At 39.8% G+C, this 26,344-nt stretch overlaps 1 protein-coding gene across 1 annotated transcript; it reads right to left on the reverse strand.

Annotated features, from left to right (window-relative positions):
• Positions 1-792: 792 nt before the first annotated feature.
• On the reverse strand, positions 793-5,870 carry LOC128242132 (kelch domain-containing protein 10-like). Its single transcript, XM_052959184.1, has 2 exons — positions 5,119-5,870; positions 793-4,624 (listed from the first exon to the last, which is right to left on the reverse strand). The coding sequence occupies exons 1-2, from the start codon at positions 5,841-5,843 to the stop codon at positions 4,087-4,089; spliced, it is 1,263 nt and encodes a 420-aa protein (XP_052815144.1). The 5' UTR covers positions 5,844-5,870; the 3' UTR covers positions 793-4,086.
• Between the last annotated feature and the right edge of the window lie 20,474 nt (positions 5,871-26,344).

Consider the following 26,344-nt stretch of genomic DNA (forward strand, 5'->3'; position numbering starts at 1 on the left):
AGAGGTGGTCCAAGAAATGAATGAATTGAATTGAGGGGGAAGGTATGCTTATTTTATGATCTCACCCTGAAATTCATCCACCAGCGTTGATTCCAGTGAAAGTAATAGGCTTGTTAGGATGTGGGCCATAATGCACAGACAGGATATCGCAGTGTTTATAGCATCTCTGGTTCTTTGATGTGTTCCAGTGAATAGCAATGTTACATGGGACCTTGTTTAACGTCCCGCAAGGAGTACTGAACTTTTGTTAGTGCTGAGGTAGAGGATCGGACCTGCAGCCACAGGATGGATCGTCCAAGTTTCTAAACACTAGGCCACAGATTAGCAACATGAATTTAATGCATGTGCTATATGTTTTGTATTTAACTTCAGCCAATAGCGACACCTCTTGCTGATAAGCCATGCCTATGTACTAAACTACTGTGATAGCATGCAGCATGTTGTATATTTAAAACATATAGTTACTTGAATGCTGGCCAAAAATGTGTAAATGATACATGAAGTCACCAGTTTGTGACACCCTGCAAGAAGAACATGCAGTTGTTATTTTGACAGTAATAGCTTTTAACATGCTGGTTGATCGCTATTTATAGTCTTGAGGCAGTAAACATGCTGACCCCAGATTGCTACATATAGTCATCAACAAAACCTCCAGGGAGACTTCTCTTAAATACATTTCAAGCATTAAAGCAGAAACTATTGGAATTAAGTAGCAATTAATTGTTTTATAATTAAAGTAACCTTTACAACAGACTGATAGCTACATGTACAGCCAATGAAAAGAAAGTCAAGTTGTTTCATAACAAGTTTAATACTCTGTTGAAAAAATATACAACAATCTGACCATAAAGAAACTATGCCTACAACGGCATAGCCTGATGGCCAGTAACTAACATATACATATACACCACACAATAAATGGGCAGGTTAAAATATACTGCATCAATCCATTAACAATATCAAGTACAAATATAAAACATTCATCTGAGTCAAGCATCAACAGAACAGCTGCTGCCTATTAAAGCTGCACTCTCACAGATATACTGTTTTTACAACTTTTTTTATTTTTTGTCTTAGAAAGAACAAATTTTTGTGTAAATATCTGCAAACCAATGATAAAAGATTGCTGACAAAAGATCAGATTGCAGATTCTCATATTTCTGTTCGGTAATTTAATGTTTTATGGCATAAACCGTTATCAACGGTTTAAGAAAAATGCATAAAACATCAAATTTAAACTTTAATATTAAAATCTGCGATCTATTTTTTTGTCCATACATTTTGGCAAAAATTGGCATGTTCCAAGACAGAAAATAATAAAGTTGTCAAAAAATTCACAATTTTTCTTGCATTTATGCTGTTTGAAAGTATTATGGGACACGAGCAAATTCCATTAAGGGTGCAAACACTTTCATGGTAATTCAATCCCCTTCCCTAACGTGTTTATACAGCATTAACGCAAGAAAATTATGATATATTTATATTTTAAAAACGTGTTCATTACGATTAAAAATTACCCGGTAGCAGTGTCTTCTGTAATTGAGTATTTTTTCTCAGAGTAATTGAATCAACAAACTAAGATGGTTTAAAGGAATAGCTTTCATTTGTTACGTCCTATATCATTGGTTAAATTGCGTTGCACTAATCTAATTGGAGCTCAATATTGAAAAAAAAACATGACATCATAACTCATAGGGTGTCAAAAAAGATGAAGGCCAAGTTGTATAGGAAGGACTAGGCTCATGTAAAAAATAGTTTCATTTAAAAGGTGTTAATGAGGATTAGTTCAGGAATGACTAGAACGAACACCAATTAAAATGTTATCATATATTTGAAAAAAATCTACTGAAAAAGATTATTATTTGAGGTTACAGTCATTATTTAATCATTAATGATTCAGTGTAAAAAATTATGTAAACATTTTTTATACAAAACTCAGTTGTTAATGCAAATTTGAATGTTCTGATGCCCCAGGGCTGGCGGGCACACACAGGTGATTGAGACAAACTGCTAATTTTGCTATCCAAATCCCATCCCTGGAGCAATTTGTCAAAATCCCTGGGGTCAGGAATGTTCTTTGAATCTAAAGCATTGGAAAATTAAAATTCTTGCAAGTCTATTTTTCTGGAAGACAATGGAATCATGATATTAAATTTGTAAAAACCAAAAAAATACACATGAGATGTTTTAACTTGATTCAACTGATATTAAAAATGTGTTAGTAGAATAGATCACATGGAGTTACATAATCAAGGTTAAAGCTACGAGTAGCCCAAAAAGCTACAAAATAATTAATATCTTTCAAAATAAGAGATTTTTTTTGGACAAAATTATTGAAATATAACATCTTTTCTACTTCAGCAGACATCATGACATGTTAGGCTACTTCTTTATATTTAAATTTTGCATATAATATGAGATCTCCTGTTTAGAAATTGTAGCAATTATCTATCCTCAAACTATTTTTTACATAACAAAGCATGTTTTTTTGGCAGTCTGAAAGTGTGTCGGGTAGTGTTTTAAAGAAACAGTTACAAGAGAAATATGGTTTGACAAAGAACAAGTTCCCTCAAGTTGTTGAAGGACAAGTTCCAACCAATTACCGTTAATACACCAAATACACAGGGCAATCCCCTAACAATGAGATACCCCAGGGGCAGGTGTTTATCACAACACTGCAGTAAATCACCTGTCAAATCCCCCATTGTATAAACATGTCAATAATCTGTATAAACATTCTTTAAATACATTGCATCATAAATAGCATACTTAGGGAATAGATCTGAATTCAACATTCCAACCATTTAATGTAGGGGTTCAAACAATACAGTAAAATCTATACTACCGTTATGAAAAAGAAAAAAATGTAAACTATTATTATCCTTAATTTATACTCTTGGAAGAACTAACCATACAGTGGTTTGTGAACTAGTTGAACCATGCGAGTGTCAACTTGAACACTAGATGCTTTCATTGTATACACTGTCTAATCCATTGTACTTTTTGTAATTGTTCGCATGAATATAATTAGAATTACTTTGGTAAACACTTTTTCCAATATTGTACTATTTTGAAACTATATGCTTTTATTTCCAGGTCACCAGTTCATTCTTATAATAGGGTAATGTATGCTATTCATGTTGAAAAATTCTTCAAATAAGCTTATGTTTCCTGTTGTCATATACCCAACTTTAGATAAAGGTTCTTGTACCATGTTACAGGTAATTACAGTCAGAATGGATGTGCAAATAATTATATTCCAAATCTAATTTGAATTTAAAGTTAAAAGCTATGAATGACATTGACTGAACTGTCAATTAAAAAAAATACAGAGAAGTTAAATTGCCCATATAAACAATGTGCAGTATTTATCACATGCCATATAATTAAAATATATATCTAATATGTGTATACTAATAAAACATGTTTAACAAAAAGAGTCCTAATTCATTGTGATATTATAAAAAAAAATATTTAAAAATAGACTACGAAAGCACAATGTTCATGCTATATAAAATATAAAACTGAATGACACACTTGAACACGTATGAAATAATTGTATATAGACTTAAATATACATGATTGCAACAACAACGACAGTAACAACAACCGCTTACACTTTCACAAAAGAGAACTGTGTTACCCTTTTCAAAAGAAAGTGTAATTAATGCGCATGAAACGCAGTGTTATTGGCACCATAGTTTTAAGTGCATTATTCTTACCAAATTTCATAAACAAAAATACACTTTAAATGTGCTTAAAGTGTACGATGCGATTTTAATGCTGACAGAACTCACTCAAGTTTACTTTTGACCTAGAAAAATACACATATTGCTCAGGTAAAACAATTAAAAGAGTTTGTAAACAAAAATGTGATATGTACACGAAACATGATTTAAAACAGAAATAAAGAGTTATATATTGATGGCATAAAGAAAAAGGTGTGATCAACTTTTATTAAAGGGGGTCAATAGCACCTTTTCAACTTTTGCGATCAATATCTTATAAGGTTATTGATAATATCACTGTTGTTATATATTATGATGGCCTTTTATGTGAACAAAAGACCACATGAGTGGCACAGATTTATGGCACATGAAGCCTATCTGACAGATTCCAGGGCACGCCCATCTCCGTCAAATGTCCGGGTGTCATCACTTTGGCTGCGCGCGACATCACACACACTTTCTCCCAGCATATCTCAGACAGCTTTGGCATTGAGTTGGGCAGTCGTATTTTGTACAGGTACGGGGCTCTGTAACCATCCCTATGAACACCGCCAAAAACATACATGTGGCCAGAGGGTGAAACTATTGCATTGTGGAAGTATAAAGACTCAGGAAGACGCATTCGTAGTTTCTTCCATTGCAGGGTGTCAAGGCGCAGATGCCAAACGTCTGAGAGAGATTTGTGTTCAATGTCAGTGCTGTAATACCGTCCACCACTAATGTATACATTGTACCCCTCCTGTGCACATCCAAAGCTGCATCGTGGCCTAGGATAGCCATTCATGGGATCAGGCAAAGTCACAACTTCCGTCCAGTGGTTGTTGATCAAGTCGTAGGCATAGATTTTATCCAGGCTCTCTGCATAATGAAGACGACCACCACCCAAAACAAACAATCTGAAATATAGTCATATATACTTTTAAGTTATTTTGAACCATCTGATTTTCAGTTATTTTGTACCCTTTATACAATCATTTTCTACCCGACCTACATTTTTTTCTTTAAGACATTATTCAGATGAAAACAAAATGCTATGTCACAGAAATCAAAGAAAGTTGAAGAAGTACAACTACTTAGCACGAGTGCACAAAGATTTTTCACAATTATACTTCTTTGAACTAAACCGAAACATCATTTCAGGTGTATTTCGCTCAAATAGCACCACATTAAACTAAGTTTTTTATGTCAATCAATAGGTTACAAAATTTGCACGTTTAATAATGATCATACACTGTAATGTGATCACAAAAAAATCAAACTATTGAACTGAATATTAACCATACAGCAAGAAATTGTTTTTCAAACAGAAAACAAACAATTAAGGATAAAATTTGTTTAAGAATACTTTTCCTTTAAAACTTTGACCGAAATATGTGAATAGCAATCTTACTTGTCATCATACTGCACTACTTCTTGCTTGTACCTCCCACTTGGAACTTTTCCAGTTGGTCGAAGCTTTTCCCAACTCATAGTGTGCAAATTAAGCTTGTGCAAATCGGAAACAGCTTCTGAATAGTAACCAATGGCGCCACCAAACACATAAATAGCATCTCTGTGAAGTAACAAACTTTGTCCGTATGCCGGTGGAGGAGTGGAATCCTCGACTTCTCCGCCACCACTGTAAGACATGGGGCTGGTTTCAAGGAGCTGCCACAGGTATTTCGTCTTAACCCCTGTACTATGACCCTCCCCTGCAGCTGGCAAAGAGCGATGGGCAAGGTTCAGTGTCTTTATAGTGTTACTCATGATTTGTCCGAAAGGGTAGCCAGTTCCACCGAATACAAACACCTTTTTATTATGAACAAGGATTGAGGCTGAAGCACACGTACATGGTGTGTTGTCTGATGCAACTTTGCTCCATTTTTGACTGGCAAAGTTAAACCTCCATAACTCTGGAAGGACTCTACTTTGTCGGACTCCATTTCTGTCATCCATAGGACTGTAGCCTCCGAAAACATATATATCTGAGTCATCGGCGCACATGCAATGACCGCTTCGGCCCTTCGGTCTTTTGGTATCGTAAGGTTTATATCTCGGTTGAATATTTCTGAATTTAGCTGTGCTAGAACACGAATTTCTTTCTACAACAGCTGCAAAGTCCTTCCTCGTCGCCATCTTTGTTTACGTTTCACATCGGTGGAAATCGGTAATTTCCGTAATTTTACGAAAATATCTTTAAGTCAAAACGTCCGTGACGGGTTATTATGGTTTATTTTTAATAAACTGATTAAGATTTAAATACCTCCCCGAAAATACCATTGAGTTTAGTTTTTGAAAATATGTACTTAAGTCATTAAATATGAATTTATGCCGAGGCAAACCCGTTTTGTTCAGTATCATTACCCTCATATTAGCGGTAACGGCTAAGGGATTAGATCCTAGGCTAAAACCACGGACCTATAAACTTATAGCCATATAGAGTTTGCATAATTTAGAGGAGCTACTCAGAGTGTATACACTCCTCACGAATGCATATTCCTATAAACATATAAAACATTTAAAAAAAAACAACAACAACACGAAATTAGGTGATATTCATTTAAAGCTGCACTCTCACCGATTTATCATTTTAACAACTTTTGTTTTTTTTTGTCTTCGAAAGGGCAAATTTTTGCGTAAATATTGGCAAAGCAATGATATAAGTTGCTGACAAAAAATAAGATCGTAGAATTTCAAATTTCCGTTTGAAAATTAATGTTTAATGGATTAAACCGTTACTAACAGTTTAAGAAAAGTGCATAAAATGTAATGTTTTTAACTTATATATAAAAATGTGCGATCTGATTTTTTTGTCAGCAGTCTGGTTTCCATTGATTTTCGCAAAAATTGGCTCGTTCCATGACAAAAAATAAAAAAAAGATGTCAAAACGTTCAATCTGTGAGAGTGCATCTTTAATATTGATATAACACTTTAAAACACTTGTATTTTGCCACTTTAAATTAAGCTTAAATTAAAATTAGTGAATGTTCTTAAAACAAGACAGACACATTACACAAACAGTTCCAAACATACATAGTAGTTCTATAAACACAAACTGCAACATTATTAAGATGTAACATTTGGTTTTGAATATAAAAAAAATGTAACTTATATTTCATGTAAACATATAACACCTTTATTCTTACACAGTGACGATATACTGGTTGTTTTTCATGTTTGCATATAACAGTCAGTGAGTGAGATAATTAGTTCCAGTTTAACTGATTAAATACTTTAAATACTTTTACGAAACATGATTTGTCATGAGCAATTACTTTTGTAAGACAAGTAAAGTTCTGCCAACTTAGCTAGCTCTTTGAACTGACTGCGTTGTTGCCCCCCCCACACACACACACACACTCCACAAGACTGGAAACACTGAAATTGCAGCCTCAACTACATGGCAATCAAGTGATAAAGCTAACACAGCAGCTAGCTCGACCCCATCTCACCACATCCACCACCATCGCCAACCAACAACTGCACAATGCAAGCAATGCTTTTACTGATCGAATAGTAATGTTAGGAAGGTTGAAAAATATCTGTATGAAAGGCCTAGTTGAATTTTTCTGTAAGTGCCCCCCCCCCCCCCCCAAAAAAAAAACAACAACAAAAAAACAAACAAAAAACAACAACAAACAAACAACTACCAAACAAGACAAAAACAAAAAAGCACACACACACACACAAAACGTGTATTATCGAAATGGACCCTAAATGGCCATGAGCCAATAAACAAATAAACAGGAAATTGGCCCCTACTGTGACATCAGTGCAATGAGCAGGAGATGCACAACAGGGGATTGTCATGCCAAACATTCCTTAAACTAGGCATTTAAGCACATTCGGCTAAGAAATCTTAATTTAAATACCGGTGTGGGTCTGCAACCGTAGCTATTTCATTAAGTCTGACTTTATAAGAACAGGATTGGGTATATTTTATTCAGTATTGGCACACGGATCGATTTGATGTTTGATGCTTAATTATTCATTCTTAAATGTGTTATTAACGACTTATCAATAACTAATATTCCTTGTGACTCTCGAAAATGCTAATAAGTAAAGGGTATAGTTCGTGTACTAATAAATCGATCATTCGACCACTTTTTTATACGTTCTGTCACGTTCTGACGAATGAAGTGTAACATCACATGTACGTATTCTAAATTTTGTGACGTAAAACCGACTCAAAACAAAGAAACGAAAAATAAAACCAACAAATTTCCAGATGTGATTTTTACATTTATCTTGGCCAATGCAAACCATTCAAACACTGGTTAAAGGATAGTCAAGAAATATGAAAAAAACATAACCATTGAAGTGATCACGGTTCATATGTCGTTTGTATAAGTACGTACATTGGTTCCGGAACCAGCTAGCGCACTTACAAAATAGTAACGAACAGCTTTAATGCAAATTTAAGATAAAGGTAGCTAGTTAACTTTCTCTCAGCACCAAGCATATGACGAATAATCTCACGGATTTAAACCTTAAAGAAGGCGTATCCATGGTAAAATCGCTAGCGGGGGGTGGGGGGGGGGGCACGCCGAGTGGTGTCGTTGTTGTTTTTGATCAACAAATGATGCAAAATACGTAAATGTTTGTATGACACATTCATAATACAGAGCAAAATGTACTTGGTTTAAATTGTTGGGAGGGGGGTTAACAATTTTTAGTCCGATGCTGCATTTTGGGAGTATATTACCTAGTATATATACCTTTTTTCTCCTATATTGCAAAAGAAAGTAAACTCAGACGATTTAACGGGGGGGGGACACAGGTAATAGACTTAATCATTAAGAACTGCATCTTCCGCGCGTGTTTAACGATCTGCCTACTGCCAATCCGCGCGTGTTTAACGATCTGCCTACTGCCAATCATCCGATACACACTCCCTGCGTCAGATTTTGCGTTGGCGATGTCAGCCAATGAGGTTGTATTCTAAGTCAGTTATATAACATAAAGAGAATTCTTAATGATGAAGAAGGACTCGTTCGCTACGCTCAATATGCCCATTCTAAATCATTAAGAATGCACTTCATGTCTATTACATGTTTACGACAATAACACTTATGTCTATCTGTCTGTCTGTCATAATATAATAATCAAGAGCTTATAAAGTCTTTATATGGGAGTTAAGACAATGTTTGCATGATATTGCCAGTGATTTTTTTTTGTGCAATTTACTGCCTTCTAATGGCTGCTTTCCCTTGCGAAAAACTGTCCTTTTCCCCATTTTTTTAAAAATTTTTCCCCAGTTTGATAAATGCAGATTACGTTAATGAATAAAAAAGCATATAAGTATCTTCCATGGCCGAGAGTGTAAGATAGGTTCATTCCGACCCGAGCGTAGGGTGTTGTGCGGAAACGAGGTTTACCGAGTTTCCGCAAAACACCCTGCGCGAGGGTCGGGATGAACCTATCTTACACGAGCGGCTATGGTAGATGCTTTTTCTCCCACCTCAGTTAAACAAAATTAAGTAAAAAGGTATATTTTTGCCGGAACTCTTTTGTGGTTAGTGAAAATAATTGCGTACTTATATGCAATAATTCGTGGTTGTCATGGATATTCGCGCAGTGATTCAGAGTATGTAAATGGTCTGATCGGTCTTTAAATAGTTCTAAGACGAGTGAAGCATTATTTCTTGAAAGGTGCGTGAAAACTGTTTTCTGGTGACATTTGAAGCGAGAAATAATTAACTCGCGTTCTAAATATTGCCACCAGACAAGGTTCCCATGATGCGCTACAGGCGACAGTCTTCAACAAGGGAGGTAATTACAATGTGGTGACCATTAAAAGAAGTTCCATACGGGCATTTTATCTTCGCCCGTGGGCAAGATAAAAATTTCTAGCATGGTTAAATTAACGGATCTACTTGTCTGAGGTGGGAGAAATGAATTTCTTGAAATATAGACAAAATCTTAACAAGACTTACTCTTTCACAGCATAATGTATACATAAAAATGTTAAAAAATGTATATTTGCCATTATATTAGCTGTTTTGGCCTCATTCAGTATTTTTCCCAACGTCAACTTTTTCTCCCAATTTGCAAGGCACAGGCGGTAAACATAATTCCAAAAAAATCTCTAGTTGCATGTGAAATCTTTTGATATAATCTGTGACATCCACTCATATGGTTAACTGAAATACTTCCTCCTATGACATTTAGTCGTCTGCTCGTTGATGTGATGGCCCGTTGATGTGGTGCACAAACAAACATCAACATTATAAAAAAAACAACTTTAAACCACAAGGCTAATGAAATTAATCAGACTTATAACAATTATCGCTTTTATTTTTAAAAGTTCTTCGTATTTCTATAGACAAATAAACAACCAACGGTGATATATTTTTGGCAACTACATGAACAGAGTTGTCAAGTCTATACACCAATAAGATAGAAATGCAATAAATACACATAGAGCATGAAGACTTTGAAATAGAATAATTTATAATATAATAGAAGCATATGCACGAAAGATCTATGACGAATATTCTAATCTATATATAAATAAATTGTCTAAAAAAGGACGACATTCATGTACAACATACAACGGTTGTTTGATATCATTTTGATATATTGATTATATTATATTAAGTATATATGTTATAGCATTGTTTTCTTTCCATGCGTAGATAATACTGTCATGTGATTACAATCAGACAATCAACATAATAATCATTTCATTAAATCGTCAATTCCCTGACATTCTACGATAATGGAGCAGAAATTCCGACCGATCGTCGTATTCGACGTTTTCTTAAATGTCAGAAATGGCCCCACGCCGGCCGTAGCTGTAGTTAATAACGCTCTCGCTACGTTCAAGACATTGGCTAAGAGCAGACCCCTTCATACGTTTCAAATTTCCATGCTCCATTTCAGTAACATTTTCCAAAACATCAGACACAGCGCCTCGACGCGTCCTCAGCACTCTAGCGACATCAAACTCGACACCAACATCACCCAAACACGCCATCAACCCACTCGACACCTCATCAGCAGGTTGACATATCTCACGCACTTCCTCCCCAGACATTCCGTCAAAAATGTCCGGCATGGCGCACCGCCGCCGAGGAAGCGCACTGTGTATCTCCTCCACAAGTTGTTGCTCTAAGTACGACGACAACGCTTCGGCAAGTTCATTTTGCTCTACTCCATCGAAAATGTTTGCCATACCAAGACGCCTAGCCTCGCTTAGTCGGGTCATCGTTGTACAGTTCTCTGCACCCGAAATGTCTTCGTACGAATCCACGCAGCTCTGAATAATAATGCTATCCGTGGTGACTAAGTGTTCAATGCCTTCACTTGTTACAGAAAATGGTTTCCGTACTTCTTTGAGAATAATTTTAGCAGCCTTTTGTTTATTAATGTTGAACTTCTCCTCCGAGAAGACTTCTAAAATCACTACAATCTCTTCTCACTGTTTAAGCTTTTGAACACGCTTATTAATTCGTTTTTCGGTGCGATTGATGAAATGACATTACATGCACTTCACCGTTTAAATCATAGAGGATTTTCCCCATGTATCTATTTATACGTATTATGTTTCCGTTTCCACAATATAAATCGTTACGGTGTATGACTTAAGACTGTACGAGGCTAGTTATATTTATACCACGGCTTATATCGCAACTATCAGTTAAGTGACGTCAGTGGCGCATACATGATAAGCCTTTCCCTTGTGGTATTTATCATTAGGTAACGAAACGAGAGTTCAAATTCAAATCGTTTTAGATCAAGTTTTACCTTTAATTTTAACACTTGATACAATTTGTTTTATTTAATCCAGATTGCCTCTTATTTTTGAATACGACGAATGATAGAGCACATATATTACCCGTGTATGGTGCGTATATGTTCAAGTTAACAAGGTCAGCTTATAGAAATACACATTGGTTTAATAGGTATGATCAAACACACAGGTCGATGGTTTTATTCTGGAATATTATTATTTTAAAAGTCATCTGTGAGTATATATTCTATGACGACGGGTTGAATGATTACTTTTAGAATACGTATTCTAAACATTGACCAGTATGCAAAGGAAGTTAGATAAATTATTTAGACAGCCATTTAATAATTATACTTTTGTATCAATAATTGTAACATTCAAACAGTTATTCCAAAACCACGTTACGGCCATCTTACACCGAAGCAAACAATTATCCTATATTCTAATGTAATTCGTCGTGTACTCTAATATAAACACTTCATGAAATAATATGAACTTAAAGAATCATGGCTATATGCACGTTCAGTGCATCCTTTGGTAAATCATTTGGAAAATCAAATTATTACAACATAATATAAAGAGGAGGTAAGGGTTTTATTTGTATAAAAGTGCATATTATATTATACAATTATCGACAAGTAAGCCATTGAATATCAGATCTTATTCAAAGGCTCACTAGTCAACAAGTGTTCCATTATAAAACAATTTAAAAAATGCCAACTTTCACCTCCTCGAGTTTTATACCATTTATATTCCTAGCTTTAGGTATGTGGGTTGCTAGCTTCATTATCATCTTATATCATTACATGCATATATTATTTACATTGAAAGAAGAAATAATCTTAGCTCATTTAGTTGACAAGAACAATTAATTAATAACCCCCCCCCCCCCCATTAACTTTTTAATTGCAAACGAATAAGAATATGAAAAGAAAACCGAGAAAAGGACCATTGAATTTATTACTATAATAACATTCTATATTTCGATCAGGAAAATGAGAAACCGCAGTGAATATGATATAGGTACCTTTCATCGAAGTCTGTTTATTCATATGTCATATCATAACTATCTGTTTGAAAAATTCAACGGTAACAAGCGGAACAAAATGTTAGTATTTATAATAAATTTGGCGCGGAAATTAAAAAAAATCCCACACAACTCATTGTCTTCAATGCACCGTTAAAAGTACGAAAAAGTAACCATGCGTATGTGTAGGTAATACTCAACTTGCTTTTTTGTGCAAATCATTGACTGAGATAATAGTTTCAATACTTAAGTTTAACTTACCATAACACAATAGGGCAGATGCTTTTCGCTCGTGTGCTGCGCTCATAAATAATTAGTCTGGTTCCCTCCTTACTGATATTTCATACAGTAGTCTGGTTCCCTGCTTACTGATATTCATACAGTACCGATAACAATAGTGTTAGGGGAAGGAACTCCAGACTAATAAATAATGTGCTTATTATATTAATCGAAGACGAGGTACAAGTATAGTGTGTGTATATACCGCGTGATAAATTACGTCATGAATGCTACCTCGGAAGGCAATAATTTGCTTAAAATGAAGACTATAAACAAAGATATCTTTACTATTTATTAATCATATTTAATGAAACATGGCGCAGTCTATGCCTCTTACATAGCCCTGCCTTCGGTCTTTTACTAGACTTGATTGAGAGTTTAGTTTCTTGAAACACTTTGATAGACCTCTCCACAAAGACCACCGCCTGATGTAGCACTGTCGAAACATTATTGGGAAAGAGGTTTGTCGAAGTGTTTGTTGAAACTAATCACCTAATAAAACTCCGGTAATAAAACGAAGGCGGGGCTCTTTAAGCGGCATAGACTGTTCCAACGAAGCATTTGTGACGTAATTTATCACGTGGTATACACACACTGAAGAATAACATTATCAAACAGGAAGAACCTGACACAATGTACACTTAAGATGTTAAATATAATATTACACGACATTTTAAAATATAATAACACAACATTGTAAAATAACGTCACATAGAAATCTTTAAAAAATGGCTGGTTTCACTGTCTCTTTTTCGTATTTAAAGTACGATTTTCTAAGAGGAAGGAACTTTGTCTATTTTAATAACATAACATCCAATAAACCTGTACATGTATATACAAATATAGGAGTGTATGAGCGTCAGGCTTGGTATACATACCGAGTATATGTGTAAGTATTCTCGAGTGTGCCTGTCCTTTTGAATATACGTCTCATGTAAAAAAACTCTGAAATAATCGGAATATAAGGGTGGCTCCTTGAAAAGCTAGTACCAATTGTTTCTAACTTGCAAAAACGCTAAAATAGGTCGATTTCTCATACTTAAATATGTCGGAAATAGCTCATTGAGTTTTTTTGTGATCATACACCCACTTTTAAATAAAAATTAGGAATATTGTATCTTTCCAAAAACTTGCAAACTTATGAATAATTTGTATATTCTTGAAATCTATCTCGATCATGACTGACTGGTTTCTGAGTCTCAGTAGTCCTACACATGATGCTATTATGTATGATATATACATTTTTCTAGCTTTGCACGGAACTAACTGATGCATATATTTTTTTATAGTTTATACTGTTTTTATAATGCTGTAGTTATAACTTTGATTTAGAACACTATTTTTCCATGGCAACGTACATAAAATGATTGCAAATTTGGATATATTTCTGTCATGTGCGCATTTGTATCACTAGAGCCATATAGCGATTTATTAATCAAAGTATTAAATATAGCTATAACCTTATGTTAACCTATGCTTTATATGGCACTTATTACTCTAAATTAGCATTGCAAATGTGTTTTTGCCCTTTATTAAATCAGTGTGTGTATACCACGCGACAAATTGCGTCATAAATGCTAAGTCGAAAGGCAATATTTTGCTTCGAATGAAGACTTTAGACAAAGATAACTGCACTATTTTTTTACCATTTTAAATGAAACATAGCGCAGTCTACAACGCTTACATAAGGACGTCTTCGGGCTGTTACCAGAGTTTGATTGAGAGTTTCGTTTCTAAAACACAAAATATCAAGTCCATTGTAGCAGAATCAATGATTTTGGTAAGGTTTGCTTTATATGGTTATTTTGAAGAGTTTTAGATATTTGGAACGATATTTCTTTTATGAAAATCTAATTTTATGTTGACAAATGAATCTAAATTCATTGATTTTGTAAAATAAAATAAAATACTTACGTCAGCTATCTTTTAGATTTTTCAAAAAATAAGTGCTTGGTGTCCAAAACTTATTTATGAGGTCGAATCTTAGAAAAAAAACCTGTAGAGTCGACATATTTGATTTTAACCAACTAATATTGTGTTGGCAGGTGATATTTATAGCAGTGTACTCAGGTATGCAATATAAGGTCATCATGATCCTCATGTATTCTAGCGTTGGTGTAAATAATGAATCAGGATGAGGCAGAATGATTAATGACTGTCATCGCAAACTTACTGCGAAGTGGTGGTAGATGAAAAAGAAGGCGATCCTTAATTGTGTATTAATACAATAAAACTGTATTAAAAGCAGAACAGCTGCGATTTTACTTCAAATCTGTAACAGTCCTTTGGAGAAAGGTGTGCATTTAAATATAAATGCTAACTGAAATACATTCTTGAAGAAATATGCCGATCCTACCAGACGAGTTGAAAAAAAAACTGCTACGAGTGCCTTCCCGGTATTTGTAGTGTAGCCCCGCTTGCTCCTGCGCACGCCACTGTAACAAGTGCATTTCCGGTATTCGTAGTTAAGCCCGACTGACTCCGGCGCACGCCGCTGTAACGAGTGCCTCCGGTATTCGTAGTGTAGCCCCACTGACTCCTGCGTACGCCACTGTAGCGAGTGCCTTCAATGTATTTGTATTGTAGCTCCACTGACTCCTGCGCACGCTGCTGTAATGAGTGTCTTCCCGGTATTCGCATTGTAGCCCCGCTGACTCCTGCGTACGCCACTGTTAGGAGTGCCTTTCAGGTATTTGTATTGTAGCTCCACTGACTCTGGCGTACGCCACTGTAACGAGTACCTTCCAGATATTCGTATTGTAGCCCCACTGACTCCGGCAAACGCCACGGTAACGAGTGCCTTCCCGGTATTTACATTGTAGCCTCGCTGACTCCTGCGTACGCCACTGTAACGAGTGCCTTTCAGGTATTTGTATTGTAGCTCCACTGACTCCTGCGTACGCCACTGTAATGAGTGCCTTCCATATTTTCGTTTTGTAGCCCCGCTGACTCCGGCGAACGCCACTGTAACGAGTGCCTTCCGAGTATTCGCATTGTAACCCCGCTGACTCCTGCGTACGCCACTGTTAGGAGTGTCTTCCAGGTATTTGTATTCAAGCTCCACTGACTCTTGCGCACGCCGCTGTAACGAGTAAGACACTCGTTACAGCGGCGTGCGCAAGAGTCAGTGGAGCTAGAATACACATTCGTATTGTAGCCCCAGTGACTCCGGCGTACGTCGCTGTAACGAGGGCCTTCCCGGTATTCGTAGTGTAGTCCCGATGACAACTGTAACGAGTGGCTTCCCGTTATTCGTATTGTAGCCCGACTGACTCCAGCGTACGCCACTGATACGAGTGCCTTTCAGGTATTCGTATTGTAGCTCCGTCGACAACGGCTCACGACACTGTAGCGATTGGCTTCCAGGTATTCGTATTGTAGCCCGACTGACGCTGGCGTACGGCACAGTAACGAGTGCCTTCCCGGTGTTCGTATTGTAGCCCCCGGACTCCTGCGTATGTCACTGTAACGAGTGCCTTCCCGGTATTTACACTGTATTCCAGCTAACTGCGGCGTTCGTAACTGTTACGAGTACCTGCTCGGTATTCGCACTGTAGCCCCGCTGACTAAGTCGTACATCACTGTAACGAATGCCTACCTGCTATTAGCATTGCCGTTAATTGAATTGTGTTCCGAATGTTTTTCAGCATGTGATCATTAAAAACACTTTGGTATTTTAAGGTGGGGGAGGGGGGTGCCCGCCCCATTCCCCTATGGATAAGTATGTGGTTGTTGGGGGTGCTAAGTAACGCCCCCTTCTAACGAGAATTCCTGGATCCGCCCCTGGTCATTATATATTTTGTTTATCAAACGGTACAGAGACCAAGTGACTGAATCTGACTTGCATTTAATGAATGAGATGGTCTGTAAAAGATTTCCGATGAATATCCTATGAAATTTGCAGTCCTCCCGTTTCGACTGGTCATTGTTTGTGGATTTATTATACACAATTATAAAAAATACTATTACCAAGTTGTCTCTTAAGGTTACGGGAATCTATACTGTCAAAAGTTAAATATATATAATTTGTCCCCCAATGCCATAAAATATGGATGGTCCCCTTAATGCCTCAAAAATAATATTATATATACACTGGTCTCCATAAACCCTTCTACATATATACCTGTCCCCTTAAAACCTGCAACATACTTACAAATTATTAAGGAGACCGCAAATTACGTATATTTTTTGTTAATTAATTTAAGAAGCCTAAATTTTGTACTCGTAATAAATGATCATTTCAATACTAAATTATCAACAAAAAAGCAAAATAAAGTATAAAACAAAAAATATACAAATTGTCTCCTTAATGCCGTAAAAAATATACGGTCACCTTAATGCCCTAAGTAGATATATATATCTATACGTGCTTTGTTCTATTTTCGAATTCAAATAATTAAATAAAGGGGTTTTTAAACCTGATGTTGGAATTGCTTCCATGTTATTTATGTACGAGTTCATTGTGTTGTCTATTCAGAATGAGAAAAAAAATCATTATTTTTGCATATCATTTTCAGATTTATGATTAATCAATTTCGACTTGAAACGAGTGTATGTCAAACTATGTTTGAAACCATTAATTAAGTATTAAGATTGCATGAGAACATAGCGTTTGGTCTGTATCTGACCAACAATCTGCTTGTTATCTTGCTTCCATCCATAGATAACAGTAGTTTTGTCGGATATGTGTTTCTCTACCCCCCCCCACCCCCAACCCGATATTTATTTTCAAACGGGCCAGATTCCTGAATATAACCAAACCAAAATTGATTAAGACCAGGATCAATCAAGCAAATATTATGTTTCGGTCTACAGTGATTTTTATTTCACCGGTAGTGGTTTCGAATCCATCTAACGTTTAGGATTGTGTCGAAACCAAATTTAGTAACGTTAGTTAATATAAATAAATGAGCAAACACGTTGGCGTTACTTTAGATAATTGATATAAATACATGATCAAACAAGTTTGTTTGTTTTTATTGGATCTACGTCGTATGTTAATAATATTTAAAAAAAAAGAGCGTTTAAGTCGATAATGATAACTGTACCATGTTTGAGATTATTGTCATTGTTTTTTTTACAACACATTAACTCCCATATCGGAACGGTAGCAAGTGGAATGGCAAAACCGTTCTATAACTTCTGTGCTGATGAATTACAACGCTCGCTATTTATTGAACGTTGTCCTTGACAATATGGAACAAATCAATTACGTCACCCGCAACTATCGGGTTTGAAACTAAACTCGCTCTAAATTTCTATCTTTCGTCAATCCATAGCACAAGATCGCACAAACCAATTGAATACTTTAACCACCTCTGATAAGCAACCTCTCTCATGTGACGTGGGATATATCGTTTCCGTTTGCGTCATGTTAGTTGTATTACAACCTCATGCAACATTTGAGAGACAAATATTTCATAAATCTTCATTGAAAGTGTGGAAGTGGTTGTAATCGCTAAAATAAGACCAAATGTGTTGCTCATTTTATGTGAAGAAGTTGGTCAGTGTTGGAGTTTTAATTAAGGAAGAGTTGGTTAAATATAATTGTGCTGAACATTGGTCGTTTTTTATTTCGAATTTAGAAATGTTTCAAGTGTCACTTAAAGTTCAATTAGCTACTGTTGTTCAGGAATCTTATGTTCCATTTGTAAAAATTATCAAACTAAATGATTTCTATAAATGTCAAGAGATAGAAAAAACGAAACACTTATATCCTAGTGTATCAAAAAAGCATCGTCATTTTTAAAATTAAGTCTTATCTTATTAAAATATTGAGTCATGGACAGTGATAAAACGTTTCATCAGACAGTATATAACAGTCCGTCTAGCGTAAATATCTTCTGATCATAACCATGCCATTTTAACGCACACACACAATAACGCACACACACTTTAACGCACACACACGATAACGCACATGCACGGTAAGGCACACACGCGATAACGCAAACACACGCTAACAAACACACACGTTAACGCACACACACTTTAATGCACAAACACGAAAACACATACGCACGGTAAGGCACACACACGGTAAAGCACACACACGCTAACGCAAACACACGCTAACAAACACACACGTTAACGCACACACACGATAACGCACACATACGGTAAAACACACACACGGTAAGGCACACACACGGTAAAGCACACACACGCTAACGCACGCACAAGCTAACGCACACACACGGTAAAGCACACACACGGTAAGGCACACACACGGTAAGGCGCACACACGGTAAGGCACACACACGGTAAAGTACACACACGTTAACGCACACACACGATAACGCACACACACGGTAAAACACACACACGGTAAGGCACACACACGGTAAAACACACACACGGTAAGGCACACACACGGTAAAGCACACATACGCTAACGCACGCACACGCTAACGCACACACACGGTAAAGCACACACACGGTAAGGCGCACACACGGTAAGGCACACACACGGTAAAGTACACACACGGTAAAGCACACACACGGTAAAGCACACATACGGTAAAGCACACACACGGTAAGGCACACACACGGTAAGGCACACACACGGTAAGGCACACACACGGTAATGCACACATACGGTAAGACATACACGCTAACGAACACACGCTAACGCACACACACGCGAACAAACACACCCGGTAAAGCACACACACGATAAGGCACACACACGTTAAAGCACACACACGCTAACGCACACATACGGTAAGGCACACACACGGTAAGGCACACATACGGTAAGGCACAGACACGCTAAGGCGCACACACGCTAACGCACGCACACGCTAACGCACACACACGGTAAAGCACACACACGGTAAGGCGCACACACGGTAAGGCACACACACGGTAAAGTACACACACGTTAACGCACACACACGATAACGCACACACACGGTAAAACACACACACGGTAAGGCACACACACGGTAAAACACACACACGGTAAGGCACACACACGGTAAAGCACACATACGCTAACGCACGCACACGCTAACGCACACACACGGTAAAGCACACACACGGTAAGGCGCACACACGGTAAGGCACACACACGGTAAAGTACACACACGGTAAAGCACACACACGGTAAAGCACACACACGGTAAAGCACACACACGGTAAGGCACTCACACGGTAAGGCACACACACGGTAAGGCACACACACGGTAACGCACACATACGGTAAGACATACACGCTAACGAACACACGCTAACGCACACACACGCGAACAAACACACCCGGTAAAGCACACACACGATAAGGCACACAAACGTTAAAGCACACACACGCTAACGCACACATACGGTAAGGCACACACACGGTAAGGCACACATACGGTAAGGCACAGACACGCTAAGGCGCACACACGTTAAGGAACACACACACTAACGCAAACACAGGGTAAACAACACACACGCTAACGCACACATACGGTAGTCACACACACGCAAACGCGCAGACACCGTAAGGCAAACATACGGTAAGGCACACACACGGTAAAGCACACACACGCTAACGCGCACACACGCTAACGCGCACACACGGTAAGGCACACACACCGTAAGGCAAACATACGGTAAGGCACACACACGCTAACGCGAACACACAGTAAAACCCACAAACGCTAACGCAGACACACGGTAAAGCACACACACACGCTAACGCACACACACGGTAAAGCACACACACACGCTAACGCACACACACGGTAAGGCACACACACGCTAACGCACACACACGGTAAAGCACACACACGGTAAGGCACACACACGGTAAGGCACACATACGCTAAGGCGCACACACGGTAAGGCACACACATGGTAAGGCACACACACGGTAAGGCACACACACGCTAACGCACACACACGGTAAGGCACACACACGATAGCGCACACAAACGGTAAAGCACACTCACGGTAAAGCGCACACACGGTAAAGCACACACACGGTAAAGCTCACACAAGGAAAAGCACACACACAGAAAGGCACACACACAGTAAGGCACACACACATGATCAAGTACACACACGGTAAGACACACACACGGTAAGGCACACACGGTAAAGCACACACACGGTAAGGCACACACACGGTAAAGCACACGCACGCTAACGCACATACACGGTAAGGCACACACACGGTAACGCACACACAGGCTAACGCAAACACACGCTAAAACACACACGTTAAGGCACACAAAGGTTAAAGCACTTACACACTAACTCACACATACGGTAAGGCACACACACGGTAAGGCACACTTACGGTAAGGCACACATACGCTAAGGCGCACACACGTTAAGGAACACACACGGTAACGCACACACACGGTAAAGCACACACACGCTAATGCACACACACGGTAAGGCACACACCCGGTAAGGCACACATACGGTAAGGCACATACACGCTAACGCGCACACACGGTAAGGCACACACACGGTAAGGCACACGCACTTATATCCTAGTGTATCAAAAAAGCATCGTCATTTTTAAAATTAAGTCTTATCTTATTAAAATATTGAGTCATGGACAGTGATAAAACGTTTCATCTGACAGTATATAACAGTCCGTCTAGCGTGAATATCTTCTGATCATAACCATGACATTGGCTACATCAGGACTGCATACACGCTAACGTACACAAACGCTAACGCAAACACACGCTAACGCACACACACTTTAACGCACACACACGTTAACGCACATGCACGGTAAGGCACACACACGGTAAAGCACAAACGCGCTAACGCAAACACACGCTAACAAACTCACGTTAACGCACACACACTTTAACGCACACACACGAAAACACATACGTACGGTAAGGCACACACACGGTAAAGCACACACACGCTAACGCAAACACATGCTAACAAACACACACGTTAACGCACACACACGATAACGCATACATACGGTAAAACACACACACGGTAAGACACACACACGGTAAAGCACACACACGCTAACGCACGCACAAGCTAACGCACATACACGGTAAAGCACACACACGGTAAGGCACACACACGGTAAGGCGCACACACACGGTAAAGTACACACACGTTGACGCACACACACGATAACGCACACACACGGTAAAACACACACACGGTAAGGCACACACACGGTAAAGCACACAAACGCTAACGCACGCAGACGCTAACGCACACACACGGTAAAGCACACACACGGTAAGGCACACACACGGTAAGGCGCACACACGGTAAGGCACACACACGGTTAAGTACACACACGGTAAAGCACACACACGGTAAAGCACACATACGGTAAAGCACACACACGGTAAGGCACAAACAAGGTAAAGCACACACACGGTAAGGCACACACACGGTAAGGCACACATACGGTAAGACACCCACACGCTAACACACACACACGGTAAAGCACACACACGGTAGCGCACACAAACGGTAAAGCACACTCACGGTAAAGCGCACACACGGTAAAGCACACACAAGGTCAAGCACACACACAGTAAGGCACACACACAGTAAGGCACACACACACACGATCAAGAACACACACGGTAAGACACACACACGGTAAGGCACACACACGGTAAAGCACACACACGGTAAAGCACACGCACGCTAACGCACATACACGGTAAGGCACACACACAGTTAAGCACACACAGGCTAACGTAAACACACGCTAAAACACACACACGTTAAGGCACACAAAGGTTAAAGCACTCATACACTAACTCACACATACGGTAAGGCACACACACGGTAAGGCACACTTACGGTAAGGCACACATACGCTAAGGCGCACACACGTTAAGGAACACACACGGTAACGCAAACACATGCTAACAAACACACACATTAACGCACACACACGATAACGCATACATACGGTAAAACACACACACGGTAAGACACACACGGTAAAGCACACACACGCTAACGCACGCACAAGCTAACGCACATACACGGTAAAGCACACACACGGTAAGGCGCACACACACGGTAAAGTACACACACGTTAACGCACACACACGATAACGCACACACACGGTAAAACACACACACGGTAAGGCACACACACGGTAAAGCACACAAACGCTAACGCACGCAGACGCTAACGCACACACACGGTAAAGCACACACACGGTAAGGCACACACACGGTAAGGCGCACACACGGTAAGGCACACACTGTTAAGTACACACACGGTAAAGCACACACACGGTAAAGCACACATACGGTAAAGCACACACACGGTAAGGCACAAACAAGGTAAAGCACACACACGGTAAGGCACACACACGGTAAGGCACACATACGGTAAGACACCCACACGCTAACACACACACACGGTAAAGCACACACACGGTAGCGCACACAAACGGTAAAGCACACTCACGGTAAAGCGCACACACGGTAAAGCACACACAAGGTCAAGCACACACACAGTAAGGCACACACACAGTAAGGCACACACACACGATCAAGAACACACACGGTAAGACACACACACGGTAAGGCACACACACGGTAAAGCACACACACGGTAAAGCACATGCACGCTAACGCACATACACGGTAAGGCACACACACAGTTAAGCACACACAGGCTAACGTAAACACACGCTAAAACACACACACGTTAAGGCACACAAAGGTTAAAGCACTCATACACTAACTCACACATACGGTAAGGCACACACACGGTAAGGCACACTAACGGTAAGGCACACATACGCTAAGGCGCACACACGTTAAGGAACACACACGGTAACGCACACACACGGTAAAGCACACACACGCTAACGCACACACACGGTAAGGCACACACCCGGTAAGGCACACATACGGTAAGGCACATACACGCTAACGCGCACACACGGTAAGGCACACACACGGTAAGGCACACGCACGGTAAGGCACACGCATGGTAAGGCTCACACACGCTAACGCGAACACACAGTAAAATACACACGCGCTAACGCATACACACGGTAAAGCACACACACGCTTACGCACACAGACGGTAAGACACACACCCGGTAAGGCACACATACGGTAAGGCACACACACGCTAACGCACACACACGGTAAGGCACACACACGCTATCGCACACACACGGTAAGGCACAAACACAGTAAAGTGAACACACGGTAAAGCACACACATGGTAAAGCACACACACGGTAAGGCACATCAACGGTTAGGCATACACACTGTAAGGCACACACGCGCTATCGCACACACACGGTAAGGCACACACACGTTACCGCACTCATACGGTAAGGCACACACACGTTTACACACACATACGGTAAAGCACACACACAGTAAGGCACACACACGGTAAGGCACACACACGGTAAGGCACACATACGGTAAAGCACACACGGTAAAACACACTCACGGTAAGTCACACACACACAGTACGGTACACACACAGTAAGGCACACACACGATCAAGCACACACACGGTAAGGCACATACACGGTAAGGCATACACACTGTAAGGCACACACGCGCTATCGCACACACACACGGTAAGGCACACACAAGTTAACGCACTCACACGGTAAGGCACACACACGTTTACACACACATACGGTAAAGCCCACACACAGTAAGGCACACACATGGTAAGGCACACACACAGTAAGGCACACATACGGTAAAGCACATACTGTAAAGCACACTCACGGTTAGTCACACACACACACAGTAAGGCACACACACAGTAAGGCACACAAACGGTAAGGCACACACACTGTAAGGCTCACACACGGTAAGGCACACGCATGATAAAGCATACACACGTTAACACACTCACACGTTAACGCACACACACAGTAAGGCACACACACGGTAACGCACTTACACAGTAAGGCACACACACGGTAAGGCACACACACGGTAAGGCACACACACGGTAAGGCACACACACGATAACGCACACACACGGTAAGGCATACACACGTTAACGCACACACACAGTAAGGCACACACACGATAACGCACACACACGGTAAGGCATACATACGCTATCGCGCACACACGGTAAGGCGCACACAAGGTTAGCCCCACACAAGGTAAGGCACACACTCGCTATCGCACACACACTGTAAGGCACACACACGATAAGGCACACACACGCTAACATACACACACGGTAAGGCACACACACATTAACGCACGCACACGGTAAGGCACATACATGTTACGTACACACACGGTAAGGCACACACACGGTAAGGCACACGAAGGCTAAGGCACACACATGGTAAGGCACACACACGGTAAGGCACACACACGGTAAGGCACACACACGTTTACGCACACACACACGGTAAGGCACACACACGATAACGCGCACACACGGTAAGGCACACACACGGTAAGGCACACCCACGATAACGCACACACACGGTAAGGCACACACACGGTAAGGCACACCCACGATAACGCACACACACGTTAAGGCACACCCACGATAACGCACACACACGTTTACGCACACACACGGTAAGGCACACCCACGATAACGCACACACACGGTAAGGCACACACACGGTAACGCACACACACGGTAAGGCACACACACACGTGAAAGCACACACACGGTAAGGCACACATACGTTAACGCACTAACACGCTAACGCACAGACACGGTAAGGCACACACACGATAACGCACACACACGGTAAGGCACACACACGTTTACGCACACACACGGTAAGGCACACCCACGATAACGCACACACACGGTAAGGCACACACACACGTGAAAGCACACACACGGTAATGCACACATACGTTAACGCACTAACACGCTAACGCACAGACACGGTAAGGCACACACACGATAACGCACACACACGGTAAGGCACACACACGTTTACGCACACACACGGTAAGGCACACACACGATAACGCACACACACGGTAAGGCACACACACACGTGAAAGCACACACACGGTAATGCACACATACGTTAACGCACTAACACGCTAACGCACAGACACGGTAAGGCACACACACGATAACGCACACACACGGTAAGGCAAACACACGCTAATGCATTCACACGCATAAAACAATTCATTTTCAATACCGTTACTAACGCGTTTTTAGGCAAATTTATGTTGAGCATTTTAAACATGAACAGTTCCCTTCGACAAGGGAACTTTTGACGTATGACGACGGAAAGATACCGAACGATCTTACACAATGGTATAATGTTTCAATGCATTCAGATATGACAATGAATTATACTTTAAATGGTTTCGAGCTGATTTATTCAAAGAAACCAGTATTCCCATCCATTTAAACGTGATCTGGAGTTTTTAATACATTGCCCATTGGATTACTAGTAAACGAATCAAGGGTTACTAAAACATAACCATACATATAACGGCTATGCATAATAGTTGTATGTTTTAAATGTAATGTGTTTTTATATCATGCATATCACTCGATCATTGAGACGGTGTAAGAACGTAATTACCTACATTATTTTGCTTTCCATTTACTTTCAACAGTTGAGTAACCTTGAATCACAACAGGTGGAAAACCGTCACAA

The sequence above is a fragment of the Mya arenaria genome, chromosome 8, assembly GCF_026914265.1.
Source record: "Mya arenaria isolate MELC-2E11 chromosome 8, ASM2691426v1".
Lineage (NCBI taxonomy): Eukaryota > Metazoa > Mollusca > Bivalvia > Myida > Myidae > Mya > Mya arenaria.

What these genes read in the sequence shown, in the direction of transcription:
- LOC128242132 (XM_052959184.1), bottom strand. Translation starts at nt 5,843, where the DNA reads ATGGCGACGAGGAAGGACTTTGCAGCTGTTGTAGAAAGAAATTCGTGT. An exon ending in GTAGTGCAGTATGATGACAA is followed by an intron (nt 4,625 to 5,118) that starts GTAAGATTGCTA and finishes ACTATATTTCAG; the next exon opens with ATTGTTTGTTTTGGGTGGTG.